General features: G+C 33.5%; 1 protein-coding gene across 4 annotated transcripts in view; it reads right to left on the reverse strand.

Annotated features, from left to right (window-relative positions):
* SHOC1 (shortage in chiasmata 1) overlaps positions 1-25,563 on the reverse strand; it is an 88,544-nt gene that overhangs the window by 41,081 nt on the left and 21,900 nt on the right. For 2 of the 4 annotated variants that reach the window (XM_038553106.1, XM_038553107.1), the window contains 8 exons: positions 19,651-19,835; positions 12,628-12,790; positions 12,294-12,390; positions 10,780-10,927; positions 9,676-9,777; positions 7,670-7,778; positions 3,654-3,748; positions 2,502-2,744 (listed from right to left, as the gene is read on the reverse strand). In XM_038553106.1, coding sequence (XP_038409034.1) covers positions 2,502-2,744; positions 3,654-3,748; positions 7,670-7,778; positions 9,676-9,777; positions 10,780-10,927; positions 12,294-12,390; positions 12,628-12,790; positions 19,651-19,835 — 1,142 coding nt within the window. The remainder of the gene's footprint in view (positions 1-2,501; positions 2,745-3,653; positions 3,749-7,669; positions 7,779-9,675; positions 9,778-10,779; positions 10,928-12,293; positions 12,391-12,627; positions 12,791-19,650; positions 19,836-25,563) is intronic. The other 2 variants (XM_038553108.1, XM_038553109.1) reach the window with 2 other exon arrangements.

A 25,563-nucleotide genomic window follows, 5' to 3' on the forward strand; every position in this document is an offset into this window, starting at 1 on the left:
CCATAAGAATGGCTAAAATCAAAGACTGTCAATACTAATTGTTGACAAAGATATAGAGTAACTGGAACTCTCACACGTTGCTAGTATGAATACATAATGATACAATGACTTTGGTAAACAATTTAGTAGTTTCTTATGAAGTTAAATATATACCTACTGTAAGACTGAGTAATTATAGATATTCACTTAAATGATAACATATATTCACTTAAAAGAAATGATAACATATGTCCACAAAAAGATTTCTTTAATAACACTATAGAAGTTTTTTCCTAATAGTAAAAATCTGGCAATAAATCCAGGAGAGTTTCATATATCCATATGAAAAATTCCTCAGTAATAAGAAATGAACTAGTCATACACATAACATCATAAATAATCTCAAAAATGTTATGCTGAGTGGAAGAAGCCAGACACAAAAGAATTACTATATAATTCCATAAATGAAATTCTAGAAAAAGGGAAACTACTACCTAGTGGCAGAAAGTAGATCAGAGGTTACCTGGGGTCAGTAGTGAAGTTTGTAAGAAGAGAGGGATGGGAATGACTACAGAATGCAAAGGGGCTCAGGGAACTTTTCTAGTGATAGAAATATTCTATATCTTAGTTATGATGAGTAGTTTCATTGGTATGCACATTTGTCAAAATACATAAAACTGTACAGTTAGAATGGGTACATTTTATTATTATAATTTGTACCTTACAAAGTTTATTTGAGAAAAACTTAAATGTCTATAGGGCCAGATAAATAAGCTATGTAAATGAATGAAGTATATGGCCCGTACTTAAATCATAATCTTTAGGAAGATAAATTTTGAGTTTTTTTCTTCCAAAAGTAGTCTATATTTTTTTGTTTTTGCTTTTATGAGAGATAATGGTATAAGAAACATTTTATTTTCCTCTTAACTATATTAAATGTAAGACAAAAGTGCAAGAGTAATGCTAAATGCCAACTAACACCTGGTCTCATTTATGAGTGCTGGGAACTGTGGGGAATTGGAGGTGGGTGAGCTATTACTGGCGTGTCTAAAGTGATGAGGGGCTAGTGGCTCCAACCAATTGTTGCTATATAAGAATATAGGTCTGGTATTTGGAATTTTTAAGGACAAAATACAGATCATTTATCTGTAACTCTTGAAACTGTACATACTGGTAGTTAATTAAAACATTAATATGGGTCAATAATATGTGGGCTAAGACCAGAGTGTCACCAATTTGCAACTTCTGAGATATTTTCTAGAGATATCCTGGTATGTTTAGCAGGCAAATATGACCTGTCATTACTTCCTTCTCTGATTATTTTCTTCTACTTCTCTCTGTTTGATCACCGCTATCTTGACAACTTGACAACGCGCCAGCACTAATACAGTTATTGCTATTTATTTATTTTTATTACTTTTTCGGTTGTAGTTTTTTAAACTTTAGAATTAAACTATCATAATTCTGTTGATGTAAAGGTGAATTACATGTTTTATTTTAACCTCAAAATAGTTTCATATACTAGTAAAGATTTTACATAGTCTTATAGATTTAATACTTTATTTTGGATATTTGAAGACCCCATAAAATCTTCCTCTCTCTTTTTGTTGTCTGTCAATCGACTTAATCTCTTTTAAAATTCTTTTTCCACCCTGAGTAACCATCTAGGCCTTAGGATAGGTGTACATTTCCTTGACATAGTCTATTTTCCTTTTTACCAAAGCCCTCTGTCTTCTGTCTTTGAAACATCTCTTGCTGATACCCATTCTTGCCCTAGTTTCTATCTCCTTGAGCAGTCTCCAACATACACATAAAATTGTATTAAAAATATATAAATATTTATATAAATATAATAAACTAAAAGTGAACTTTCCCAATTTCTTAAGATTTGAATTTACTATTGCACAAACTAATTTAAAAACAATCCATATACTTCAAAAAGGTATAATTCAGGCAAAGCATGTTATATTTATAATAGTGGCATATATAACAAAATAACTCGAAAGATAGATACTCAAAAGACATTTTTGCTGCCTTAAATTGTATAAGTAAAGAATGTTAGTTAAGTGAGTAAATACTCTAGATACAAAGATAGATTATCTATTGTTAAAGAGAAGTTACTAGATATTATTATTGAACACCCAGAGTTCACCTGTCAGATTTAAAAATAACAGTGCTGGTTTGAGTCTAGTCTGATGTAAAATAAACACTAGACTAGCAATTAATCATTTATAAAAAGAAACAAAGTCACTTTAATTGAAAATGGCTAGAAATTTAAAAACAGACTATAGAATTGTAGGACAACAAAGGATTTTAGGAGGAGCTAGCCAAACTTCCTCATTTTTTTAAGGAAGAAAATGGGGCTTAATGGAACTCAAAGTTATAAATTCTGGCAGAGCCAGAGGTAATACTGAATGCTGGAATTTAGTTTTATTTTCCCAATCACCTAGTGGAAAGCCAACATCTAACATTTTCTCATTCTGAAAAATTCACACAAGTAATATTTACTATTATGTACTCACATTCTAATTGAAGTAGTTTTGTTGGCAAAAATATCTCCATTGTAGTATCACTAGAAGATAAATCATTACCAGACAAATACGTATTCAGAAGTTCCAAAGTTTCTGTTTCTATCAGATTTAGTCCTCCTTCTTTCCACCACTCTGTGCTTATAGGATTAACTACAAGGCTTTCTTCTTCAATAGAAAATATCTTTTTCAAATCTGTAACTGAACATTGGCTGCGGGACTCTTCAGTTCTTGGCACTTAAAAAACAATAACAAACCAAAAACAAATAGAAACAGTTCACAGGGCAAAAGAGATGAAAAATACAATAAATAAAATTATACTGAACATTCCTTATGAAATAGCTTTTCACACATTGGGAAAAAAGTGAAATGTGAAGTTATATAACTAGCATCTTCAAGATGCTAATACTTATAAAAGTCCAGAGTATTATAGCAATAGAAGTCATTTAGGGATTTATTTCAATCTGTGGAAGTATCATGAAGTTAAAATTATTCTAGTATTTACTAGGAGATAGACCCATTATTTTGTTTGACCATTTTAGCAATTACTAAATTAATACATTTGATAGCATTTTGAAGAATTAAAGTAAGATTTCCTAAATTTGAAATTCTATTTTATTGTAATGAACCTAAACTAGAAGATATATTTGATCAGATTTTATGATGACTATCATCTTACATATTGTGGCATAGTTTTCTACCTTATTACTTCTAACCTAAATAATGACAAATCACAATATAAGGAGGAACTGAAGCAGCACAACTACTTAAATCATTATCTACATTATAAGCATCAACACAAAATTATGATGAAAAAATTTGAAATCCTAATTTTGGAACTGTGGTGTTTTTTTTTTTAAGATTTTATTTATTTATTCATGAGAGACACACACAGACACACACACAGAGGCAGAGACACAGGCTGAGGGAGAAGCAGGCTCCCAATGAGGGACTCGATCCCAGAACCCCAGGATCATGTCTTGAGCCAAAGGCTCAACCGCTGACCCACCCAGGTGTCCTTGGAACTGTGTTTTTTATAACGACAGTAACAGTAATAAAAAATAAGAATACTGACAATACATTTCTACTAATTATACCTTTCACATTTACTTTTTGTTTAGCATTCAAAAATCAATTAATCTTTACCTGTAAACAAAAATGGGTTCAAAGAGCTTCTGCAGCTTTCTAACTGCCACATCATCCAGTACTTGTGAGCTGATTCTTCAGCAGAAAGCAAATTACTGAGAATGAAGAGTTAAAGCTTAATGTATTAATAATATTGAGCCTTTTTACATACTAAAATTTTAAGAAAATTATTGTTCTAAGTATTTTTTTTTTTACATTCAAAAGCAAGTAAAAAATTTACTCTATAAATGTGTGGACTGAAGTAGCGTGTTCTATAGACCAAATTTCAAATACTTACTTTTCCTCCCCTTGGAAGGTTTGGGAATTTGTTAGCCTCTGAATTGCTCCTGTTTTGCCTATATCTCAACTCCTACCTCTACCTCCCTCAAGGGAACCTGGAGCCAGAGGAGGCTGACTTAGGAGGGTTTTAGCACTTCCTTCCATGAAGTGTGCCGGCACCAACCCTACAAGCCACGCAAAATAAAAATATAATTTATGTAAAATTACTGTGCTTTCTATATAAGACAATAGCTTTAATACAAATTTTTATGAAATTGCTGTCCCCAAGTCCGTTCTAAACAAATTCTGGAGCCACTCCTGGTTGAGGGTCATTGTGAAAAAGTTGTCCCCTCTAACTTCTTAGGAAGGTAAAAGTTTAGTTCTAAAGTTTATTTCAGGTTCTTCAATCTCAGTGGGTGTGTGAGTGATGTATGTCTGTTTGCATGTCTTGGGGTGCCAGGAAGAGAAAGGAAGAAAGACGCATGACAATTAGTGTAAATCACAGTTTATCAGTAGCTATGAAGTTATGGCGTTGGTAGGGAAAATAACACTAATCCATAAACCCTTTGATCTATGCCCCCAAACCTCTCACTCCAAGGCAAGAATTTTTTAAAAAGATTTTATTTATTTATTTGACAGAGAGAGAGAGTGAGCACAAGCAGGGGAAGCAGCAGAGGGAGAGGAAGAAGCAGGCTCCCCATGGGGCAGGGAGCACAATGCAGAGCTCAATGTGGGGCTTGATCCCAGGACCCTGGGATCATGACCTGAGCCAAAGGTGGACACTTAACCCACTGAACCACCCAGGTGTCCCAACCCCCTGCAAAGAAAGAATTGATTGTATTCTGTTTCTTTGTTCATATGGGACATATATGGGCACGCTAATTATAAGTACTGCTAGTTAAGTTGACAGTCTCAGGTAGTAGAAAGCTAGCTAGGTTTTATGTCTAAGCTATCCAGTTTACCAACATAAACCAAAATCTATCATGAGGTGGCAACATGTGAGATTCTAGATAATTCTTGAACCTTACACCAAGATCTCTTTGACAAGCAGACTCCTCAGATTATAGGTAATTACTTTAAAGCAAAAGGAAGGCAAGCCAAGGCCAACAGGAGATCATAAAATAAACAAATATTCTTACTTTTAATATAACTTTCTGAAGACATGTCTGAATTTGATATATTGTTTAGTCATACATAAAAATAAGTTCATAATTCAGTAATCAGCATGGAAATAAAGTCTGATGCTACACAGACTTTTCAGCTTCAGAAAGTCTAGCATAGAGTTTGACATGTGGTAAGCACTCAAAATATTTGTTAATTGGTTATATTTCCAGCAAAAATCTTGTGTATTGAAATAGAAGTAACTGGGGACATAAAATCAAGTTAAAGGTATAGTAACACTACATTTTATATTTCCTTTTTTTAAAAATTTTAACACTTTTTTCTTTGTTTTTAGGTACACAGTTGAGGTGAAAATCCATTTTTTAAACAGGAATTTTAAGGTTTTTATATTCATTAACCAAATTGAAGTGATTTACCTTTTGCTAATGAATGTAGCATGATGAGATGACCTCTTTAAGTTGTTTCCAATGGCCCTAGAACCTATGGCTAATTTTAAAAAGCCTTTTTTGTTCTAACTTATGCAAATAATAATACATAGAAAAGACTTAAGTTTTGTAAGTTCTAATTAGTTGAGTTATAACAGTAAGTAGATATATAGCTTGTGTGATTAAAAGTTTATGATAATTAAGTAAATACTTTTAATATCCGATTGAAATTCAAGATTGTACTAATCTCTGCTAGTTTCTGTTTTTGATTATCAATCTGCCCTAATAGATGGATTAGGGTATGTGAAGTAAAAGAGCACTAAAAAAGATAGTACATGCCCTGCAAATAAACATCTGCACCTTAGCCAAGGAACTAAAAGTATTTAAACAAATTATAAGTAGTTTCTGTACTTGTTCTGTGAGATTATTTTTAGAGTTAGAATCTGATAGGGGCAGTTCTGATTCATGGTAGATTCTATATATCATAGGTTTATTCCCCAAATGACACAATCCTTTGCCAGATGAAGGTAGTTGGGGCCCTCAATACCAGACTCCTTCATTGTGTGCTGTGACACCTTCCTGAGACCATTAAATAGAAACCTGAGCAGCTAGTGATAAGTTGCTCCAGTTGCTCCCAAAAATCCAACAGAATTCTCCTCTGACAGATTAGCCAATCAGAGCTAAGAACTCAAAACTCAATACTCAGCTCCCACAGCATCCATTCTGGGAATAATTCGTCAGACACTTGTAGACTTTCCTGTAATTTTCCAGAAAATGTATTATTTTAGGACTCATTAAGTTTCAAGGTTACAGTGGGGATAAAAGGGGATGGACTGGTTATGCTCCTAGTTTTGTAACGGGCATAAGAGAAAGGAAATGCAGAGACAATTCCGGATAGCAGACTGATCTAATTTAGAAAACATTAAGATACACGATGCCACATGGTAGAAGATAGCAACAAAAGCTATCTCAGACTCCACTGGAGGGCAAATTCATATATTGAAGCTCTAATTCTCAGTACCTCAGAATGTGACTGTATTTGGAGACAAGGCCTTTAAAGAGATAATTAAGTTAAAATGGGGTGGTTAAGATAGAAGCTAATCCAATATGAATAGGAATTTAGGACATAGACATGCATGGAGGAAAGATTGTAAGAAGAGAAAGCTAGACAGGGCACCTGGGTGGTTGAGTTGGTTAAGTGGCTGATTCAGCTCAGGATATGATCTTGGGATTCAGGGGCCCAGTGTCAGCCCTCACATGGTGCTCCATGCTCAGCGGGGAGTCTGCTTCTCTCTCTCCCTGTGCCCCTTCCCCTGCTCATGCTTTCTCTCTCTCAAATAAATATATAAATAAAATCTTTTTTTAAAAAAAAGAAGATAGAAGACAGTTACCTAAGATGAAGCCAAGGAAAGACATCTCATAATGAATCCACTCCTGCTTAATCTTAGACTTCTAGCCTCCAAACTAAATAAATTTAAATTAATTTAACATAGTCTGGGTGTTTAAGCCATTCATCTATTGTATTTGTTAAGGCAGCCTGAGCAAATAAATATACAACTACACTGTCTTTCATAGCAGTGAGTGCCAATAGTGGGAGCTCCATTGGCAGGTATCCAGTGGCAATATCCTAAGCAAATTGTTCTAGTGCCAGAATCTTTAAAATTTTTCAAGTTATTTATTTTAAATGGTAATATGTTCACATTCAAAATACTAAAAATATGAAAGAACCTGGCTCTATCACTTACTAGCTCCCATATTGCCAGGCTACCCAGTTCCCTCCCAGACATAACCAAAGTTACTTGATTCTTGCATCTTTTTAAAGATATTCTATACATATAAAAATAAGTATATACATATATATTCGTATATTCTATTTGCTTACTATAAACACTGTTTTTGTTTACATTCTTTCACAGAGGTATCTTGGAAATTGCTTTTATATGGAGGGATTTAATTAAAGACTGGTTATTTTTTTTTAAAGATTTTATTTTATTTATCCATGACAGACACAGAGAGATGCAGAGAGAGAGGCAGAGACACGAGCAGAGGGAGAAGCAGGTTCCATGCAGGGAGCCTAACGTGGGACCTGATCCTGGGTCTCCAGGATCACGCCCTGGGCTGAAGGCAGCACTAAACCGCTGAACCACCCAGGCTGCCTAAGACTGGTTATTTTGAATTGTAATTTGAGTTCTAGTTATAATCTTTACTTACATTTTACAAACAGGAGAAAATGGAAATGTCTGAAGTCTTGTACATAATGAAGTCACGGAAGAAGGTTGGTTTGTTAGATGTAGATGAGTTAATGGCATTTCTAACTCCACTAGAATACAAAAAGTTTAAAAAATAATTAATTACATAAACATTGAATAAAATTTAGTTTAGAACTCTTTGTAAGTGACTATTATATTGATCATTCTGCTACAACACAAAGTTTTATTTTACTTATTTTTTTAAAGATTTTTATTTATTTATTCATGAGAGACACAGAGAGAGAGGCAGAGACACAGGCACAGGGAGAAACAGGCCCCCTGCAGGGAGCCTGACGTGGGACTCGATCCCTGGACTCCAGGAACACACCCTGGACCAAACGCAGGTGCTTAACCGCTGAGCCACCCAGGCATCCCCAACACAAAGTTTTAATAAAAAGACATTTGGGCTACTTGAAATACAAAATAATAGTTTTAAATTTCCATCTATAAGAAATTACACATATATCACATGCTGTCTCAACAGTGATAGTAGTGATTTAAAAAATACACTGACAACTAAACTTTATTGAGTTTACTGTATGAGAGAAATTCTAAGAGTCTTATGTATAATTATGCTTTCAATTCTGACAACTTAAGTTGTCAGTACTTAGCAGACAGTACTATTTTTGTCTTCATACTAAATATTGGTGATGTTAAGTAAATAGTATTAATGGAGACTAATTCTTTGCCTTAATAAGTCTGGAGTCTGGGTGGCCCAGCACAGAATTACATATTTATGGGGTGGGCTTCAGAAACTGAAACTCATTTTTTCATAAGCAGTCAGTGTGTTTCTAACACTTTCATAAATAAAGCAGTAAACTTCCAAATAGATGATTAATATGATTTAATTATAAATGTAACTACAGGAGCACCTGGGTGGCTCAGTCAGTTAAGTATCTGACTTGATTTTGGCTCACATCATGATCTCAGGGTTGTAATATTAGGCTCCACACTGGGCATAGAGCCTGTGTAAGATTCTCTCTCTTCCCCTACCTCTGCCTACCTCCCTCCACCCCCCGCTAAAATAAATAAATAAATAAATAAATAAATAAATAAATAAATAAAATAAATGTAACTAAATAATAGTATCATCAAAATAGCTACTCAATTTTTAAAATATTTTATTTATTTATGAGAGAGAGAGAGAAAGAGAGTACATGAGCAGAGGGAAGGGCAGAGGGAGAGGGAGAAGCAGACCAGGGAGCCCGATGCAGGGCTTGAGCCCAGGCCCCTGGGATCATGACCTAAGCCAAAGGCAGATGCTTAATCAACTGAACCACCCAGGTGCCCCTCATCAACATAGTTAAGAAGCAACACAACTTGATATTACAGTGGAACAAAAGAAGATTCAGAGTCCAAATCTGGTATGATAATAATAGTAACAATAATGATAGGATTGTTTTAAATTTTTTAAAGATTTTATTTATTCATAAGACACACACACAGAGAGAGAGGCAGAGACACAGGCAGAGGGAGAAGCAGGCTCCATGCAGGGAGCCTGATGTGGGACTCAATCCTGGGTGCCCAGGATCAGGCCCTGGGCTGAAGGTGGTGCTAAACCACTGAGCCACCCGGGCTGCCCAGGATTGTTTTAATTGATTAAAAAGTTAAATTTACAAAAGCACAAAGGTCAGCAAGATTACTAATAATGAGGTAAAATATAAAATTTTATTTAATGAACTATAATAAGATTTCAGATTTAAATATTAATGCTATTTCCTCTGTTCTTCTTCCTCAGTCTTTGTAACTCTGTATCTTATGCAGTTTTGATGTTAGAAGGATAATCGGTTAATGATAGTAACAAATGCAAATGGACAGATAAGAGAAAAAATGACAACTTGGATTGCAATAATAAAATTTTAAACATGAAAACTGTCTCATAGTAGACCTTACATGTGAGTGTATTATACTTTTATATCACATATAGCTAACCGCTGATAAACTCAATGATTCATCCAAAATTTCTACCTGGTTCACTATTCTCTGGTTCACAATGGCTTTGAATGGCCAAAATTTCTGTGGAGCTGCATTTTATATCCTCAATGTCACTTCCATGCTTGGCAGTAAGATCTGAAAAGAAAAGTAAGAAAGACTACTATCAGCATAAGTACTACCACATCAGGTTTTTTTGTAATGTTGTTTGTTCCTCTGTGGCAATGACACCGTTTTACTTAGTATACTATCAGAACCAACTGAAGGCTGGGAGTGGAACACAACAGTCAGTCAGTAAAGTCACTTGTCCTTTACGTTAGCACTCATGGATTTGTGTCCTGCTAATAAGCCAATGGGCCACCCTGCAGTTTTAAGCCCTGCTAAATTTTCAAGTTCTGGTATGAATTTGATTAACTTACTCAGGTTGATTTTTCATTCCCTTGCTTTGATTTGTAGGCTGATACTTGATCTAGTCTTATCTGTAAGAATTCCTTCAAGTCTGTGGTCTAGTAATGGGAAGCATCCTTGTTCTCAATGGATATCATAAATCTCCCTTCACTCCTCCCTAATATTATATATCTTTAATGATTTCAATTGGAATTTATAAAAGAGTAGTTAAATATCTGGGCTTAAATTGTCATCAGAAAAATTCAACAATATTGACTAAGTCTAACTGGGATAAAAAAAATCTACATTTTAGGTTATGATTCTCCCAGTTACCTGATTCCATGAATCACGACCTTACTCTGAGCTTCTCCATATCTAACTAAAGTCAGCATAGAAGTTGTTAGTACTTTGTCATTGTTTATTAGAAAACAACTTTAAAAAATTAGTATAGTCATAGGTGATTTAGATTTACTTGTATAATTATATTGAAATGGTTAATTTGAGAGATGTTTTAAGTTTGCAAGTGTATAAAGAGAAAGACAATGAGAAAAGAGTCTCACCAACAATAATTCTAAGATTTACCTGCAGAACACTTTTTAAAAATCTGGGAGTTCAAAATAAATAAATAAAAATCTGGAGGTTTTTTAAACAGAAAACAGTTTAGTCAAGTACTTTTTTTTTTTTTCAAGTACTTTTATAACAAACACTATTAAATAGTTTTTACAAGTAATGGATTTTTAAATTTATTCTCACCTCTTTTGAAAAGTTCATTTTCATCTGCATAATTTATTATTTCTGGAACTAAGTTTAATGATTCCTTCAGTTCGGAGAGTGATGGAATATCAGCTTCTTGTTTGGAGCTTGTAGATATTAAGAATTCACACTCAGACAAAATTGATGGCTGAAATAGTATAAGTAAAACAAGCTTTTAGGGAGCTTTTCCAGGTAAGTATTTCTGGACTCACAGATATAATTTGTTTAATTGGTGTATCAAATTTTAGACTAAATATTCAAAAATTTTAATGTTATTAAAACATTTTTTAAAAAATAGAGGTATAGTAGCCAAAAATATACTACAAGCAATGTTCTGAGTAATGTCTTTTATGGCCACTGATTATACTAGTGATGTACAGTATTCTAGATGCAGAAATATCTTCTTTTGGCCTAATAACAAATTTCTAAACTTCTGAATTAAAAATAATCACTGTAGTAGATAAGAAATAGTGAATGGAGAGAAGTTAAAAGGGTAGATGAAATGGAATGGATCTTTGCTACATGTCATTAAATACACTTCTTTTTCATTCCTACAGAACGGGATTCTATGTGCACAATTCTCAGAGCTAATAGGTGAGGGATGGGGGGACTAGAAAAGAAGCTAATAGGTAAATTAATATTTTCACCATGTATATTAACATTTTTAATTGTAAGGAAACCCTTTAAATGCCTTATGATATCTGTATCTGTATCTATATTTACATTTCTATCTATATTCTTTGAATGTCTTAAGAAAAGCCCCAAATATGAAACATTTTCAGTTGTTTCAAAAAAATGTTTAAAGTAATTTATAAATGCATTGAATCTATATGGGCCTAGTTTTCCGAGTTTGTTAAATTGTAAAAAATTCTTTGCACTCTCAACTGCTAAAATTCTTTACATAATAATATCATAGTAACAATTTTGTGTCTATCGGAACTGTATGCTAAAAAAGAAGGGATGCCTTTGAGGAATTTGATCTTTAATATGTAATGATGCTATCTTCCTTATTAACCACAGGCAGCACCTAAAATGAAGTCTCAGACCATCTTTATTCTTACTACTTCAATGAGAAACTTCTCTGACATAGTGCTGTTTTGTGTGTAACTCACAAATCAAAATCAACATTTCTAGCTCTGCTTTCCATTTTTTTAATTAGAATATGACCACTTAATGTTCTATACCAGGTAGATTTATTAAAATCACTAAGAAATATTTTTAAATTCACTATACCTCGGCTGCACAATATCAACCAAAATACATCTGAGTAGGACCCAGGCTCCAGGATTTTATTAAAACTCTCCAAGTAATTCCAATGTGCAACCACAGTTTAGAACCACTATCTTAAAGTAAATTTGACTCCGTTACTGGTATATTTAACCTATTACCAAGTCTTTTTTAACTTGACAATAGTAGATAGTTAATGCATATTACTGAAATTTATAAAAGTGTGCTTTACCAACTTTTATAAAAACATTACTGAAAGCAAGTATTACAGTTTCATTTAAACCTACTGTATCTTCTAGCTTTTCCTGACAAAAGTTCTCTTTATGCATGTAAAAATCTTCTTTCACAAGACTTTTCAAATCTCCTTGAAATGAGAAATGTTCCCTTAACAAAAAATAAAACATTAAATTAGTGTCTACTAAAAAAAAGCAAGGTACATACTAAATGTAGCCAACCAAATTAAATAATAATTTAACACAATGATTAAAACTGGAATTGAAAAAAAAGAGAAAAACCTGGAATTGAGATAAATGATAAATATTATTATTGATAACATCTAGACTTGTGAGCATACAAAGATATTTTCTCCCTTAAAAATATTTGCATCAGACAATTAAGTACCTGAAGAAATTAGCTTCTGTGAAGATCTGTTCTTTGAAATCTAAAATGGGGTCCTTTATCAAAAATGGTTTTAGCCTACTCAACAGAGTATGCACAGTTGGTAGCTGACTTTTATATGTCATCAAGTTATTTACAAAAAGGATTTCTTCATCAATATATAAATCTGAAAAAAAAGAAATGTAAAGGAATAAGAAAAAATCTAAAAGTTACACAAAGGGATTTAGTTAGTTACTGCAATTAGCCATTTAAACATCCTTTAAATTCTTTAATTCTTTATTGTATTGTGCATATAAAGCATGCAGCATAGGATTGGCATATAGGCAAAAGCTCAGTAAATTTTAGCATTACTTAGTACACTGACTAGTAACCAAACATCCTGAAAGAGTTGTAATGGCTTTTCTTTTCAACAAAGATTAATAATTGGTGGAAAATATCTTGCAGCCATATCCTCCAAAATAACCAGGGGTAGCCTAATCAGAGTTGTAAAGAAATAAAAGCATTTGACTTTTGTGGAACCTAGTCTTTTCTCTGCATCATTTTACCTCTTAAAGTCTTGAATTCATCCCTAGAGGTTCAGAGATGTAGGGAAAGGAGATGGTCTACAAAACCTACAAATGAGATCAATTCAGATTCTATCACTGTAATGATTTAAAAAATTGTTTCTGGTATAATATAGAAATAAAATTTTCATTGGCAAGTTGATTATAATGAAAGTAATATGGCAAAGTACTTGACAAGTGTGATACATCATATATTAGGAAACACTAATGCTAACAGTTAATTACTGGAATAAATTTCTCCCGTCGATCTCCACCCTATAATGTTCAGGTTACTTTAGAATCTTAGCCAACTACGTCAGTGCTTTAACACTTTCTGAGCCAAAGGAAGGAATGTAAAACCTGTTCCCATTCTACTATAAGCTCCTGAGTGGAAGGAAGAAAGGGAAAATATAAGTTTAGATGAAGAGCTATTCAGAAAGCCAAACTCCCCAAAGCCAAAGCTACAAGGAAGCACGAGCAACAATCTCTTGTTCTGGGTAGTAACCTTTCAGTTAAGTAAATTTAAAATGTCATGAGCGAGGAATAGCATGGAGTGATGACTCCCAGGACCAACTACATCATTGGCATGCATGTGTCTAATAAATATGTGGTGTTAAGCAGGCAGCCAGGAAACATCCCTTTGCCTGGTGTTACCTTGAAGTGCCAAAAGAGAATTTGTTCCATAAACTAGCCTCTTAAGAGATTACTTATCTGAACCTGCCAAGTTTCTGATAATTTCATGGCCAAGAGCTTCCCATAACAAATTTGGCATAGTTCTTTTATATACCAAAGAGAGCTAGCCAATCAATTCCGTATCTAAACAGGGCTTATGTTTGACAATTAAACATAGTTCATTTGTATATCCATTCTGATTACTGAAGTCGTATTAGTAGTAAAAATCCAAACAGCATTTGTTTATATCTCCAACAGGTCCTCTAGCCATTTTCTCTTTCTAGATGAGTAGGCTCATCCTACTATTTCTGCAAGTCTATGGAAAGAAACATCTACCAGTTATGAGGTCTTATTTTCCAACCATCCATTTTTGATAGAGCCACTTGAGGGCAGCAACACACTACAACCAATGTTCTTTGTAACCACACAAAAGTTGTTTTACGAAGGGTGCTACTTCCGTATATTCTTAAGGTTATACAACACTTCCTGGAGTCCTTACTTTATTATAGCTCTTCTATACAGATATGAGGATACTGTTTTCCTCTATTGTAAAGAAGTGTTGAATTGTTACAAAGAAGCAAATATTTTGCTAGTTAACTATGAAAAGAAACAGTAGAGATCTACTTGACAGGACAGACAAGTTTATTCTTGCAGAAGATTCCTTTATCTACCTAGAAAACCCAAGATTACTAAATGAAAACAAATAAAGGAGTTCACTAGGTGCCTGATTAAAAATAAATTAGAAAATCTCCGGTTTTCAAACGTATATAACCCTCCCCCCAATTAATGGAAAATTCATTCATAATGATGACAAGTATACAAACATCAAGAAATCAACATAACAAACATGTGCAGAAAGTATATGAAAGAAAATATAAAAGTTTAATGAGGACCATTTAAAAAATTGAATAAAAGGCAAGATAAATCATTTTTCTGGTTAGTAAGACTAATGGTAAAAAAAAAAAGTAAAAAATTTCAATGACATTACAATTTCTCAAGAGATCTCTTTTGGAAATTAAAAAACTGATTTACTGAAAGTAAATCTAGAAGAATACATGAGAGTAGGAAAAAAATTTAATAACAAAAAATAAGATATTAATACATGTTATTATTATATATTAAATAGTTAAAACTGTATGGTACAATAATAGACAAATTAATAGAACATAATATCCAGAAACACTCTAATGTGGCAAGGATTTAGCATATTTTGTAAGTGGCATATCTAATCAGTAAAGAAAGGAAAGACTATGCCATAAATGATACCAAAATCTTAAGGAAAATCTTAAAGAAAACATGAATACATATTTTTCTAATTTTAGGAAGAATTTTCTAAGTAAAAAAGCAATGAAAGAAACCTTAAAGGAAAACATTGATAGCCTGGTTAGTTTTAAATTAAATATACATTAAATATATCTTTGACATATACAGATAAAATGTAAGAAGAGAAAAATAGATAAGCAAATCATTTCACAAAATAAAAATATGCAAATGTCCAGTAAAATGAAAAATTTTTGTAGATTTTATTTATTTATTATTTAGAGAGAGAATGAGACAGTGAGTGTGTGGGTGCATATGAGCTCAAGTAGGGGGAGCGGCAGAGGGAGAGGAGTGGGAGAGAATCTTGCAGACTCCCTGTCCAGCATGGAGCCCCATGCGGGGCTTGGTCTCAGGACTCTGAGATCATGACCCTAGCGAAAATCAAGAATTGCGCTCTCAACCTACTGAGCCACCTAGGTACCCCAAACAAATAATTTTTTAAATCCAAGTAAAATATAATTCTGCCCATCACATTGATTAAAATGTATTAACACAATATCAGTAGTAAATATACCCAATGATGATAAGGCTAGTATGAATAGGATATTCTCATATCATGCTAGTGAATGTATAGTTTAAAAAATACTTATATTAAATAATTCCATTTCCATGAATTTACTCTACAGAAAGAATTGGAAATGGAAGCATACATTTATGTACATATTTGAAATTAAAAACAACATTAGTCTTCTCAAATTGGGGAATGTATGATACATAAGATTTAGAACTGCAGTCATTAAAAGAACAAAGAATGCTTTTGAAGACAAGTGCATTGTGAAATGTTCTCAAGATAATGTTAACAATTAAAAATAATATAATGCAGATACAATATGATCCCAATAGAAAAACGATTTATGTTTAGATTAAAGGTTTGGAAGTTTTTAATAAGGGACATTCTTCATATTTAGGATGTAGCTATCTTAACAGATGTAGGAAACATTAATAAAATTCAGTCCTCTTTCATGATCAAAAACTCTTAGCAAACTCAATAGAGAAAGAGCTTCTTCAACCCAATAAAGTAAATTCTTCCAACATTTAACCATTGAAACTGACATAGGCATTGTAAATGATTCACCACTGAAATGATATTTACATCATTTTTAATGATGAAACTTTAAAGTATTTCCTTTACTGTCAAGAACGAGATGAGGATGGTAACATCACTGTTTCTATTAAACAATGTCCTGGAGGTCCTAGTCAGCACAATAAGACAAAAAAAAAAAAAAAAAAAGATAAATGTTGTAAAGGAAGACACAGATGGGCAACAAAATCACTGTCTTAGAGGTATCTGTACTCCCACTGCAGCATTATTCCACAGCCAAGGTGTGGAAACCATATGAGTGTCTGTCCACAGATAAGTGGATAAAGAAAATGTGTTTTAAAGAAAACAATTGATAAAGAAAATATTGTTTTCTTTAAAATGTGTTTTATACACACAGATTTAAGAAAATACTGTTCAATCTTAAAAAAGAAGGAAATCCTGAAATTTTCATTATGGATGAACATGGAGGATATTTTGCTAAGTGGAATAAGCCAGGCAGAGAATAGCAAATACTGCATGATATCACTTGTATGTGGAATAAAAAAGAAAAGTAGAATTCATGAAAACAGAGTAGAATTGTGGTTGCCAAGGCCTGGGACTCGGCTGTGGGGAAATAGGAAAGGTTAGTAAAACAGTACAAACTTCTAGTTGTAAGATGAATAAAGTGTGAGGATCTGATGTATAAAACAGTAACTATAGTTGATACTATGCAGTGTATAACTGAAATTTGCTAAGAAAATAGAACTTAAAAAAAAATTAAAAAACAAAACAAAACAAAAATAAATAAATAAAAAAAAAGAAAATAGAACTTAAGTGTTCTTACCAAAAAAAAAAAAAAAAAAGAAAGTAAATATGTGAAGTGATGGATGTGTTAATTCAATGATGGGAATCTTTTATGATGTATATATATATATGTATTAAATTATCACATTCTACACTTTAAATACATTAAAAAAAAAGGAAAAAAACATGTGGGTAGTTGATGAAGTCAGAGGACTGCTGCTTTTTATTACAAATTTTGAGTAACTATTTGATTCTCTAAACTGTCTGCATGTACAATTTTTTTTTAATCAAAAATAGAGATGCCTGGGTGGTGCAGTCAGTTAAGGATCTGATTCTTGGTTTCAGCTTAAGTTATGATCTCAGGGTGGTGGGATTGAGCCTTGCAACAGGCTCCACGCTAAGCCCAGAATCTGCCTGATTCTCTCTGCCCCTCTCCTCTTTCTCTCTCAATCTCTCTGTTAAATAAATAAGGAAATCTTTAAAAAAATAATAAAAATAAAATTAAATTTAAAATAAAGCTACATTTGCATTTGCTTATATATTGCTAGGACATCTGAAATGATATTCATAAAATAATTACATTTATTAACAAATAATATGTGAGTGTTGTAGGAATATTAGTATATATCAACAAACCAATAAAAGAAAATTACCCACTGTTTTTGTCTTAAAGAAACGTTTTGACATTAACGTATAATTTGGTAATTAACTACATTTAAGACAAAATTTACAGTATCAGTTGAATTTCAAAACATAATGCATTCCTTTTGATTTAAACATTGAGACCAAAATATCTATAAATCTGGCAGCAATCAATAGAGCTGCAAAGATAATAAACGAAATTGGCAAATCTAAATTTATAAAATGATGTCTAATGACACAGGACCCCTAAGGCAATATAGGATATGGATAATTTATATGTATTTGGAAACCCAAGCATATTTTCATTCACTGAATAGTAGTTTAGGAAGTTTCTGACTCTGGTTCATGACAGATATCATGAAGTTTACTAATAATGGTTTCTAGTTTTCCACATTAATAATAATAGCTATGTTTGATATCTGTCATGTTTTTTACAAACTATCTCATTACGTGTACAAATATACTAGTTGATCCCCACAAACATTTTTATAAGAAATTAGAATAAGTTAAAAGATATTATAGAAGAAATTTGAAAACCATAAAATTTTTTTAAAGATTTTATTTATTTATTCATGCGAGACACTGAGAGAGAGGTAGAGACACAGACAGAAGGAGAAGGAGGCTCACTGCAGGGAGCCCAACGTGGGACTCCATCCCACAATTCTGGGATCATGCCCTGAGCCGAAGGCAGACACTCAACTGCTGAGCCACCCAGGCGTCCCCAAAACCATAAAATTTTTAATAGCTGTCTTCAAATTACACCACTTTTATTTTATTTTATTTTTTTTTAAATTTTTATTTATTTATGATAGTCACAGAGAGAGAAAGAGAGAGAGGCAGAGACATAGGCAGAGGGAGAAGCAGGCTCCATGCACCGGGAGCCTGATGTGGGATTCGATCCCGGGTCTCCAGGATCGCGCCCTGGGCCAAAGGCAAATTACACCACTTTTAAAGTGGAGATTTAGACTATGATAAAATCTTTTGACTCCAAATTCAGATTATTCCTAAAATATCATGTTCTAAAGTTTAGTCTTTATTCTTTTTGAAAGATTTTGTTAATTTGGAGAGAGAGAGAGAGACTGTGTGCATGAATGAGTGGGAGGGAGCTGGGGGAGGAGGGGAGCAAGGGAAGAGGAAGAGGAAGAGGGAGAGAAGCAAACTCCCTGTTGAGCACAGAGCCAGACCTAGGGCTCCATCCCACAACCTCAAGATCAAGAGTTGGATGCTCAACCAACTGAGCTACCTGGGTGCCCCTCAAGTTTAGTCTTGAATGCAAATCTCTCACACTCTTTCATCTTTAACTAACAGGGATCTAACTAAATCATCACATACCTATTTGCCAACAGTAAAAATTTTATACACAACTTATGTATTTACAAAAAACAGCAGTAAAAGAACCGTTATTATATATATCATCTATTAATTTATTGTAGCTCACGCTATAGCATATCTTAAACTTTAAGTCTTAAAGGTAGTTCTCGCAAGTTTTACACTAGTGGAAGAATTTAGCACCCTCAAGGAAGATGAAAATTTGGAATATAGTTTGGATAAAATGTACTTTAATTATTAATTATGGTAAACTTGTGAAAACGAAGTAAATTTCCTGATCTAATACTGCAACTAATGCATCTCTACTTTGAATTATGGTTTCATATTAGATGAGACTGAAAATCTTGAGCATATTTTAGAAAATAAAATACAGCCATCATTTAATAATCTACTATTTTAATGTTATAACAGATTGCTGTCATCAGATCTGGTTATAATAATATGGTGTGAGCACAATATGATCAAATATCTGAGGCTATTTTGATGTCCAGGACACAGAAACTCCAAAAACAATCAAATTCACACACACAAAAATATTTTCCTAATGTGGCAAAGCTTAGAATTATAATTTTGCAGGTGGATACCCTTAAAAAATAGAAAAATTAAAAATCCAATAAAACAAAAACACTCAACAAAATGAAAATCTGTATGTTAGTAAGAAATGTTTTATAACAATAGAAATAACAAATGTCTCACCTTTGTTCTGTGTTTGAAGTGTTGAACATTTTTCTAAACCGCCAATAGGTGTAAAGACTTCATTATAGTCTGTATCAGTATATAAACTGGCTTCCTCTATTTCGATTGGAGAGTTTGGGTTTGAACTTGGAACAATTTCCTCAAACCCATAGTCAATCTCGGTCATCATTCCTGTAACTGTTTTTCTATGACATTATAAAATTACTGATTATATGATGTCCCATTTTAAAATATCTTTATTAACAAATAGTATATGTTCATTGTAGAAAAATTACAATATTCCAACAGATACAGAGAAAAGTTAGCCCCAACACTTGAGACAAATTTAAAAAATATGCACTTTCTCAATTAGTTTTGGATATTTTAAAACAAAAATGGATTCATGTACATAGTATTATAAAACCTGCCATTTCTGGTAAACAATAAAACATGAGTACATTTATATGTTAATCAATGTACATTCACTTCATTTTTGATGGATGAACAAGATCCCACTGTATCGCTAAGCCATAATTCACTCAAACAGTTCCCTATTGTTGGCAATTTAAATTTGTTGTAATTGCTTGCCATTATACTGCAAGGGATATCTTTGTGCCTTTGCCTGTTTTCTCAAAATATGTTTCCTAAAAACAGAAATGAAGAGGTTAAAGGTATACAGATTTTTAGACTTTGCCATGCATTGTCAAGTTTTCCTTATGTTGGATTTTCAATGTTTGCTTTTCCACATCATTATCCAACCTTTTATATTCTGTTCTTCAACCTGGGAACGTCATCTTCATGCCTGAACTAAGCTCCCTTGCTCTCTGCTTCTGGTTGGGTTCAGCTGATAGGAAGCATTGGCAGGAGATCAAAGGTGGGAAGAGAGACAAGTTGGGATATTATTGTTCCCAAATCCTTTTCTCCTGGGCCACAATTTGGAAGTGGCTGCATTCTTGTACCAACAATTACATCTCATGTCAGATAGCCCCTCTCCTACAGCTAGCCATAGTTCTTACTGAGTTGATTACTGCTCAGTCCCCTTGCTCCTTCAAGCTTAGTGTTAACAACATCCTGGTGTTGCTGATCATGGGCAATTTTTTGGCTCCCTTGACCTTGCCCATTCCTTGCCTGTTTCCTGATTCATCCAGGTATATCTGCACTTTTAAATGAATTTTCTAACAAATAAATATATTACTTGCAATTTAACTACACATTCTAGTATGCCTTTTTCCTCCTGATATCCTAGAATATTTTAGCCTCAATAATTCCCTACACAGACTGAAAGAACCAAAATCAATGCAATTCCCCAATGTAACTGGAGAAAAGTATGTTGTATCTTCAAATTACTGATAGAAAAAATCTCTAAATTTCTCCTTTACTCTTTAACACAATATAAGGAACAAGCTCACCCAGGTCCATATTATTCATAAGACCATTGATTCCTGTGTGAATATTTATAGACTTTTAAATTGTAGCATTTAGATTGCAATTATCTTTTTTTTGTTTTAAATGCTACTAATAGGATCAGTAATTTGTAATAATCATTGATACTATATTTTTAAGAAAATCCAGTCAGTTCTCTCCTCTTAGATATAAATGTTCTATAAAGAAAAGTTATTTCCTGGATTTCCTCCTACCTCCATGTCCAATATCATCTGTTCTTTGTTCACTGACATCTCCTCCTCTGCCTACACTGTAGATACTGATATTTCACCAGCTTCTAATCTAAATGATGTTTGCTTTCTTTCCATATCATTCTATTTGGGTAAATTCATCCACTCCAATTCACTAATTCCTTAACTTAAAAGAAATATTAACTGAGTATCCACAGTGTGCTAATACCATTTTAGGCACTGAGAATGGAGTAGTAGAACTCCAAATAAAATTCTTACCCTCATGAAGCTAACCTGTTAATGGGATGAGAGACAAACAAACAAATAACATAATGTCAGGTGGTAAACACTGTTATGAATAAAATAAAATATTATGGCATCAAGTAAGAACCAGATTGTTGGTAAGAGGTCTATTAGAGGGTAGTTAGTGAATGGGCAGCTGAGGAGCTGATAATTCCATAGCTACCTGAATAATGGCAGGGAATGAGCTATACAAAGGCCTAAAGTGGAGTAATAAGGTTGGCATAGTCTAAGAAAAGCAGAAAGGTCAGGGTGACTGAAACAGAGTAAATTTAGATAGGTAGGCAGGGACTACATCATGTTGGGCATTATAATACTGGTAAGAACTTTAGATTTTATTCAATGTGCAATGGGATACTTTCAGTAGGTTATAACAGAGACAGTTCATGATCTGTGTCTAAAAAAAAAAATTCCAGGTAAACTCTTAAAAGAAAATAGAGGAATAAATCCTCGTGACTTAGGCAAAGCCTCTTAGATATGATGCTAAAAGCTGAAGTGACAAAAGAAAAAACAGATAAATTGGAATTCATCAAAATTTTTTAAAAATTGTGCTTCAAAAAAAATTGTGCTTCAAAGGATACTAAGTGAAAAGACAATCCACAGAAGAAAATATTTGTAAATCATGTATCTAATAAGGGACTTGTATCTAGACTATATAATAAACTCTTAAAATTCAATTATAAAAAGACACATAAGCCAATTGGAAAATGGGCAAAGGATTTGAATAAACATTTTCTTGAAGAAGATAAACTAAAAGTCAATAATTACATAAAAAGATGCTAAACATCATTAGCCAGGAGGGAAATGCAAATCAAAACTATAATGACATATAATGAGCCACCCATTAGGATGGCTATAATAAAAAAGACAGAAAATAACAAGTGTTGGCAAGGATGTAAATAAATTATAACCTTCATACACTGCCTGTGGAAATGCAAGATGGTACAGCTTCTTAGAAAATAATTTGGCAATTCCTCAAACAGTTAAATACTGAGTTACCAATATGATCTAGTAATTCTACTACTAGAGAAATGAAATCATATGTATGCACAAAAACTTACCCACAAATATTTATAGCAGCATTACTCGTACTACCCAAAAACTGAAAACAACCTAAATGTCCATCAACTAATGAATGGATAAATAAAATATGCTATGTCCACACAATGGAATATTATTTGGCCATTAAAAAAACCCAAAGTGGGGATCCCTGGGTGGCACAGCGGTTTAGTGCCTGCCTTTGGCCCAGGGCGCGATCCTGGAGACCCAGGATCGAATCCCACGTCGGGCTCCCAGTGCATGGAGCCTGCTTCTCCCTCTGCCTGTGTCTCTGCCTCTCTCTCTCTCTCTGTGTGTGACTATCATAAATAAATAAAAATAAAAAAAAAAAACCAAAGTGTTGATACATGCTATAACACAGATGAACCTTGAAAACATTATGCTAAGTGAAAGAAACCAGTCAAAAGAGATCTCACATTGTAAGCGTCATGTTGTGTTTTATAATAAGAAATATATATATGGTCTTCATCCCAATTTCTGGCAAGGAACTCCTAAAGCCCTTGGAATTTCCTAAAGGTGTATTTGGTTATGTTAATGAGGTGACTTTTGGAAAACCTCTCTGTTGCCAGAGAACCAACCATGTGATCAGAGGGCTGGAATTTCAGCCCCATTCCTCTGACTTCCAGAGAGGAGAGAAAGGCTGGAGCCTGAATCAACTGTCAATGGCCTATGACTGAATCAATCATGTGCATGTAATGAAGCCTTCATTAGAACCCAAAGGGATGGGGTTCAGAGAGCTTCTGGGTTGGTGAACATAGGGAAATGCTGAGAGAGTGGTGTGAAGACAAAGGGTATAGAAACTCCATGCCTCTTTCCCATACCTTGCCCTATGTATCTCTTCCATCTGGTTGTTCCTGAGTTATATACTTTTAAAATCATCTGGCAATTCAGTAAATAAAATATTTCTGTGAATTCTATGAGTCTGTCTAGCAAATTGATCAAATCTAAGGAGTTATTACTGGAACCTCCAATCTATAGCAGGTGGGTCATAACCTGCTTGCAAGTGGATTCTAAAGTAGGGTGAAAGGGGAGGCAGTCTTGTAGGACTGAGACCTTAACAGATGGTATCTGATGGTATCTCTGGGTAGATAGTGTCAGAATTGGGTTAACTGTAGGATACCCAGTCGACGTCAGAGCATTGCTTGTTGTTTGGGGAAACTACACTCCCTCCCTATGCTAGAACTGGTGTATGATTTTAATTCAATTCCATTTATATGAAATGTCCAGAATAGGCAAATCTAGAGAAGCAGAAAGTAGACTGGTAGTTGCCTGTCTGGAGGAGGAGAAAAAAATGGTGAGTGGATGTTAATAAGTATAAGATTTCTTTTTGTGTTGATGAAAATGCACTAAAATTGATTGTGGTGATAATTGCACAACTCTGTCAATAAACTAAAAACCACTGAATTGGACATTTTAAATGGGTGAATTATATGGTTATGAATCATATTTCAATAAATCTGAAACATAAACCAAACATAGAGTAAGTATAGGGTTTGAAGCCAGACAAACTAGGATTCGAGTATTTTTTTGGGGGGGGTTTGAGTTTTTAAAGAGCTCCAACTATTGATTGTGGGCAAGTTATTTAATGAGTCTCAGTTTCTCATATTTCTCATATTACTATTGGGATAGTAATATCCACCTCACATAATAGTTACAAGGTGTACAGAAAATAAATATATGTACAATTTTCTGCATTCAGTTGCATTCATCTGAATACAACAAGACAAGGAATAGGGAATATTGTTACACAGTTTTCCTCTTACTCTACTTGGCTATGTGCTCTCTCCTGGAAGCTAGGAAGTTTATTGCATGGTTCTCCCTGATGTTTTTGCATTTTGCCCTTGTCTCCATAGTTTGATAGCCTCAACCCCTTCTTTATCCTGTCCATCAAGCTAAAAAGAGTACTATATTTATTCTAATATGTATTTATTAGGAATTTAACATGTCTTTAAACTATGCTGGTGAAGGTTTTTTTTGTTTATTTTTCCTTTGCTGGTGCCTTTTAAAAAATTAGAATAGTTATTTTCATTGGTGCTCTGTTGCAAGTTTTGCAACTTTGACTACAGCAGCTAATTTTCTTGTATGTCCTGTTATTTTTAGTGTGTAATTTTGCAGAACATAAGCTTTCTTAGGAAGAAATGGCAGTAAATGCCCATATATGTTAAAACATAGTACACCAACAAATTAATAAAAGAATTGAGGCCTTCTAATCAATATTAAGTAACAAAAATAGAAACAAGGAACGAAGAGAGGTGAGAATGAGAGGAAAAGCAAGATTTAGGAACTCTAGTTAGTGTTAATAATCAGAATGTTTATTCTTAAAATCCATTAGGTAACAAAACTGCAGTAGCAAAATTATTTCAAATTAAATTTTAACATGAGGAATCTCTGTATTTTCTGCTCAATTTTGCTGTGAACCAAAACTTCTTTAAAAATAAAGTCTATTAAAAATTAAATCTTACTGTATGAGACAAAATTTAAATTAATAATAGCTTAAACATACAGACAAAGTGGAGTTGAGAAGTCCATGGCTAGTAAGGCAGTTTTCAGTGTGTTAGAGACTAAAACTCCTTTGTCCCATTCTTTGACTCCTACATTTAGTTCTTGTTAGTATAGTCCAAGCTGATTGCTGGAGTCAGTCATCTCTAGTCCAGCGTTGGGAAGGAGAAAAGTGAAGGAGAAAAACATGCTGTTTCCTTTAAGGACGTTCCCCAGAAATTGCATAAGCCTCTTTTGCTTAATATCCCGTTGGGAAGAATTTAGTTGCATGGCTATGCTGAGTTATAGGGAAGCTGAGAAATGTAAATGTGATCTAGGTGGTGCCACAGGTCCACCTTCTTTGCCAGGGGCTCTATCTTGGTACTGCAAAATGAAGGGAAGGTCAGATAAGATCAGGTGTCCATTCTTTCAAGACCTCCCATTTCTCCTATACATGAATCTTGTATCATGTATACAAGATACT

The sequence above is a fragment of the Canis lupus genome, chromosome 11 (assembly GCF_011100685.1).
Source record: "Canis lupus familiaris isolate Mischka breed German Shepherd chromosome 11, alternate assembly UU_Cfam_GSD_1.0, whole genome shotgun sequence".
Lineage (NCBI taxonomy): Eukaryota > Metazoa > Chordata > Mammalia > Carnivora > Canidae > Canis > Canis lupus.